At 37.2% G+C, this 6,298-nt stretch overlaps 1 protein-coding gene across 2 annotated transcripts in view; it reads left to right on the forward strand.

Moving 5' to 3' along the window:
* Positions 1-3,575, forward strand: part of LOC102212040 (neuroplastin-like) — a 19,006-nt gene extending 15,431 nt beyond the window's left edge. The window contains exons 6-8 of one of the 2 annotated variants that reach the window (XM_005728034.1): positions 224-245; positions 2,227-2,303; positions 2,585-3,575. In XM_005728034.1, the coding sequence (XP_005728091.1) occupies positions 224-245; positions 2,227-2,287 (83 nt within the window). In that variant the 3' untranslated portion in view covers positions 2,288-2,303; positions 2,585-3,575. The remainder of the gene's footprint in view (positions 1-223; positions 246-2,226; positions 2,304-2,584) is intronic. The other variant, XM_013909537.1, reaches the window with a different exon arrangement.
* Positions 3,576-6,298: the final 2,723 nt, after the last annotated feature.

The raw sequence follows: 6,298 nt of genomic DNA on the forward strand, positions 1-6,298 counted from the left end.
ATATATATATATAAAACACACACACAGTTTGCTCCTGTGTTACTTCAGCTAGGCTATGTTTTTATTTGGTAACAGTCTGTACTCGGAAACCACAGACATAGAGATTTTTAGGGCACTAAATGTCAGCTTTAAGCAAGACACCTCATCAGCGTGTGCAGCTTCTTTGCGATTATTTTATTTTTTTTGGTGTTCATTTCTCCATATTTTCCTCTTGCTGCCACAGATGATGATCTAGCTGGACCAATGTAAGTATAAACATTTCACCTCTTACCACCTTATCTCTGTTTAGCTTGGTAAAGTAATGTGTGTTTTGTTGTAGATTATCATGATGTATCTACTCCAGACAGTCTGTAGAGCTCACTGTGAAGTAGTTCCTAAAACTGGGTCACAAATAACGGTGAGCATCATGTCCTAGTATTTAAGATAAATCACCGGATGGTATTTTAAGGTCAAGTTTGGACACTGTTGCTGTGACTGACAAGTTGTCTGGATTAGGAAAGTCCTGCTTAATCCGCCCATGTTTGGCAGTGAGAAGCAGTATGCATTGTTTATTAAATGTTTTTTTTAACACGCTACAACGTAGTTTTAGGCAGATGTGTGATTTAAGGCATAGTTTTGTTCTTCCTGTTTCCCCTCCTGGCTTCAGTAATCTATTGATAGGTGTCCTGGTAACCTAAATTTTAGTTACCTAGTATCTTTTTTAAGAGGAAAAAACTTAGCTCACTGAAATGCACACAAAAAAAGAACAGAAAAAACTCTCAGCAGGTAAAAATTATGTTTAAAAATGTTTTAAAAATATTTACATAACTGGTCCTGGGTCTGGTTTTGTCCTTGCTGCAGTCAAAGACTGAATGTAAAAGATGGAGGTAGCCTCAGATCTAAAAACTAATCTAATGCGAGAGTGCTATATACCTGCATTCTCTTTAATGGCCAGCAGGGGGAAACAAAATGTCTATAGAAGAAAAAACTAATATGCTTCTTACGTGACTTAATACCTCAGTAAACATTTTCCTTGTGTGTTTATGGTCTCATTCACTAGTTTTAAGTCGTGTTAAAGAAAATGTGATGTTAATTTTATAACTTATTGTCCCATTTAGTATAAAATACATTATAGCATGGGCATCAAACATAAGGCTAGGGGCCAGAAGTGACCCAGCAAAATATATATAGGAAAGGCTAAGAAGTTATCTGCAAGACTTTTCTGTAATTTTACATTTCTAACGTAAAAAAACTGACATGTGCTGTTGAAATTGTACTTCTTTATATTATATTAAGATATCTCGGGGATTAAATGTGCAGTTAAATGTCTTTAGACTGACAGAAATTGGAGTTTCACTCATTTGGCCCACATAACTGGGCCAGACTCGGCCCTCGGTGTAGAATTAGTTTGACTTCCCAGCATTATATAGACTTAAAGGTTTAGAGACTAGACATGACAAAAGGACTAAATGACAATCCTCTGGCTATATCCATCTTTGATATACAGTTTATGGCTGCAAACAGTAGTAGTAGATGTTTTCATCAGTGGTTGCATTAATAACCCTGAGCCATCATCAAGGCATCAGTCAACTGTCAACATCAGTCAGTTTCATCTATAAATAAAATGATGGTAAATTTCTACCACAAGCTTGCAGATGTTAAAATTGGTTAATTAGCAGCCTGCAGCGTTTATTTTATGTCATGAAACAGAAAGCGGAGCATTAGCTATTTTTATTTCATACACGACAACAATCATTTTACAGTTGTTAGGACTGAGATCACTAGTTTCTGTGTATGACATGTGTTCAAAAGTTTATTTAAATTAGGCTCATCTCTGTTCAAGATCAGCTTCTTGATCATGTCCAAAAAATTTTTGCCAAGAGACCAAATATCAAGCGAGCTGATTTATATTTTTCCCCCTATGAAGGATTTGTGCCAGAGTGCCATCTTGTGTCATTGTGAGCGTAGGTAGCTTCATGAAAAATGATGGGTCACCACCCAGACCGGTTGATATTTGATATTTGAAGTGTCCAATCAGGTGTTTTAAGACAAAAAGCAGCAGCCTTGCTGAATAAACTGTAAAGGTGCATGAGAAGATAACCTTGAATTTGAGATTTGCCATTTACACCACAAGGCGGTTTTTTTGGAGGTTTTTTTTAGGGATTTGATCACAGAACTGCTTGATAACACCTCATATACGCTTTGTTTGAGATGAGAGCTGATTGTGTGTTTTACTTCTTTGTAAAGGAAAACTAACTCGACCAACAACCACAAAGACAAGAATCTCCGCCAGAGGAATACAAACTGAGCAGCCTGTCTGCTGAGTAAGTATTAAATTATTAAGAGAAGCCCTGATAATAAAGACCCGTGGCCACAAACCCAAGATGACTGATTTAATTTAATTTAATTAAGTGTAATTACATAAAACCAAATGAGAACAACAGTTGCCTCAAGGTGCTTTATATTAAAAGGTAAAGAACCTCCAAAAATACAAGTTGACTATACGAAACAATAACTGAATGCTTTTGTCACGCAGGATAACTCATATATACTCATAGATCGCATTTACACTGGGCTAACAAGCTGAATCTTCTCTTTTCTGCAGGTCTCATTACACATGTATTGACCATATGAAGGTAAACAAGAATGGACTCCATACCCGTTGTTTATAGGACACATCTGCCATTAAAAGTATGGTTGTGGAGGAATTAAATGAGGCATGCCTTATGATTTTATTGTGTGAGGGTGTGAGGTCAGGAGGTACCCAAACCATTATAGAATTGTTAACATTATAACCATTGTGACTGCATGCGGTTGTTGACGTTTATTATTTTTCCCCATGCTCTTAACCACTAATTTAACATTTTTACTACTTCTAAAAATAATGCATGCAAGACGTTGACCTTCTGTTTGCTACAGAAATGGCTTTTTTTTTGTTTTATTTTGTTTTTTCTCTGACAGTGGCTTCATTTTAATAATCTGTACTGTGTGTTTTAGAGGAAAAACGACACTCAGCAAAAGAAAATACCACCGTAATCTGGTATGACAGATGTGTACAGTTTTATCATCCTGCTGCATACCATTGGTTCATTTTATCCGACAGTATCTATTACATTTAAGGGCTTTGCAATGTCCCTCTAAATTTGATTAAGATCTACTGTATGTATGTACTGTATGTATTAAATCATAATAACTATGTATCAGATCACCGTTAATATAAAGACTATCCATATTATATGATGCACCTAAATGTTGAAAAGTATGAAAAAAACCTGTATAAAAGCCTACTTTAGGAAATCTGTACTAATCATTCTAACGTATTATTTTATAATTATGTGTATTGTACAGCATGGCTATTATCCTATGCAATTATCATCCATATCAGTATATGGCAAATCATTGCAGCTTTTGATTTCTCTGTGACAAAGCTTTAATCTAGTAGGATCACCGTAGAGCGTCGATGGCACACAACACAGCTGCATGAATTCTCGACAGCTTACGTGGGGCAGAAAGGAAAGCCCGCGTCCGAGCTGACACATGTGAAGCAATTCCAAGATCCCGAGTCATTTTTAAAAATAAATATCTTTAAAAAATCAGACCTGTCTGGCAAATCAGTTTCTTTGCAAAACACACAGAGTTGTACTCTTAGTCACATGGACTCTCAAAAGTGGAGAACAGCTCCATCTAGTGAGATTTCAGGAGGTCGAAATGGGGAATGTAGTGATGAACATCAGAGCAATAAAGACCTGCAAACCGTGAGGAAAGTGTTCGGGGGTACGTTTAAGCCTTACGCTGTGAAAATCAAGGATCAGATTAGATATGAAAAGACAGAAAGTAGTACACGGTGAAAGGACTTTGAGTGACAGCCGAGGGATGAAGCTGCCTTTCTTTTTAGGATTAATGGAGGATGCCACTGAGGTCACGTCTTGAAATGAAGGAAGGGAAATGAGTTTTAAACAGCAGATTCAAATATTCAGAGGGCTCGATGTTTAGAGTTCTGTTTTATGGTGCAATGTCAAATACTTTGACTTTGTAGTTCTGCCACTGTTGAGGGAGCTTTTTATAAGTTGTCAGGTAGTGAAACAGGCAAACCTACATGTCAAGTCAGCCATTAAAAGCTTTGCATTCATGATTTTAGTGCACATCATTGGAATATGCATGTATACATACATCTCAGTTCACTTACTGAGACTGATCTGTGTTCTTGTTGTACATTAGATACCAGTTCTTTTTGCTTAGTATAAAAAATCAATGTGCAAATTTAACCTGAGTCACATGAGACATCCTTAGTCTTTGAAGCCTTTTCTTTTTGTTAAACTTTATTCAACACTTTGCATAGTACGAAACTGCAAACATAACAGATAACAGAGCAGTCACAGACATTTATGTAATCCCAAAAAAGATTACTTTCACATCAGTCCATATCTGGACTTGAAACTGTTCCTCTTAAACACTGTCCTCTGCTGCTCCGTCTTCTTCTTCTTCTTCTTTAAAAAAACAGAGATCAATTTATCTTGTAAAGCTTTAAAAAAAAAAAGAAGTATGATATCTCACTAGATTTAAAATAAATACAGCATATATTCTTTCTCCTGTGTTATCCTCGAGCTGTAGTGGGAAGCACTTTCATCACAAAATGTGGGGAACTGCTGCAGCCCAACAAAGGCGGGCTGGAAGGTAGCATCGGTTTCTTCCCTGATGGACTTTCAGGAATATTTTAAAAAACTATTACCAGCCGGAGAATAATAAACTATTGTTCTTTGACTTTTTTTGTGTCTTTTTTAACTGTTTTATTAATTGTTTGGGTCTAATTCCTGTGATGTAATGCTGCACCCTGGATTAATATGTCAGCAGGATTCAAACAGTAATAAAATCAGTCCATTTCTAGAGCAGAGAGACATCTGTGACTTTGTGAACCCGGAAAAAAAAGGAGGGAACACAACTCCTGACAAAAATGATTTGTTGTTCTCTCCGGGCGGATTAATCTCTCGGATGTCAGGTGAACTTTAAACCGGTGTGATGGACTACTTCTTAAACAAGCCAGCGGATTGTTTTAATAGCAAATCTAAAGAGTTCTCCAAACTTAATGGAGAGATTAATGTTTTATTTATTTATTTATGGGACTTTATTTACATCTGCTGCCACAGTTGTCAACATCATGTGTCACAAATGGCATATAATTAGTTGTCTTAAATAAAGACTTTTTGTGGTAAGTGAAACAAAGCAGTGATTAGTGCAAAATAGCATCATACAGTGTGACGTACCATTTAAATGGAAGTTTTGGGTAATACATGATTTTATTAATTGTTTGACACCTAAATGAAATGGTATTTTGTCAAAATGAATCTTTTTTTTTAACTTAAACAAAAAATGTTTCCAATGTGAAAAGATACTCCATGTTACTCAAATGTGGAAGCGTTAACTCACAGCGGTAACTTTCAGTATTTCAGGGGTTGTTTAAATCTCTCTATTCTTATTGCAAACTAGTCAAGCTTTGTATGAGTCTCAGCACCCTAGACTTATGTAACGGCACTGATACAAGCTACTTTGGCTTCTGTCTCTTTAAAACCCCTCTCCCATTTTCTTCTGATTATGTCCATCTTGCCTGGCTTTTGCAAAAAGAACCTCGAGTTTGTGAGCCTCACATCCTCTGCTTGCCAGTTCAGAGGTTCAGAAAAACAAACAAAAAAAACCCAGTAAACCTATCATTTCTTGTTCTTGATCGGAAATGGCAGCTCCGCACCTCCATCTGCATGTGTTAGCACCAGAATCCATGGCCAGCACAAACATCTTAAGCAACAACGATTACAACAGAGCATGTCTATTCTGTGAATTTTGAGCTCATTGCGTGCTAACTGCGTATATAATCTATATAAAAAGTATCTGTTCTTGGCTGACAGGAGCGGCACCTGACCGTCTTCTGCTGCTGTAGCCCATCTGATGGGGTGCTCAGGAGGTAGAGCAGGTCTACTAATGGGAAGGCTGGTGGTTTGATCTCCGGCTGCCCAAGTCTCCAGTTTACATGCCTAAGTACACCTTGGCAAGATACTGAACCCCAAGTTGCTCTTGAATGTGTTCATCGGAGTATAAATGTATGTTAATATTAGATAGAGAGCACTTAGGTGTAGAAAAAGTAGGAATGTATGAATGAGTGAAAGAGGCATGGGGTATAAAGCGCCCTGAGTGTTCAAGTAGTGTAGAAAAGTGCTATGCAAGAACCAGTCCATTTACCATCTGCTTCAAGCCTGGACACGTTGCATGCTCATAGATGCTTTTCTGCATACCTTGGGTGGTTATTTGAGTTACTTCTCCATCAGCTCAC

The sequence above is a fragment of the Pundamilia nyererei genome, unplaced genomic scaffold (genome assembly GCF_000239375.1).
Source record: "Pundamilia nyererei isolate P.nyererei 1_Seehausen unplaced genomic scaffold, PunNye1.0 scaffold00027, whole genome shotgun sequence".
Lineage (NCBI taxonomy): Eukaryota > Metazoa > Chordata > Actinopteri > Cichliformes > Cichlidae > Pundamilia > Pundamilia nyererei.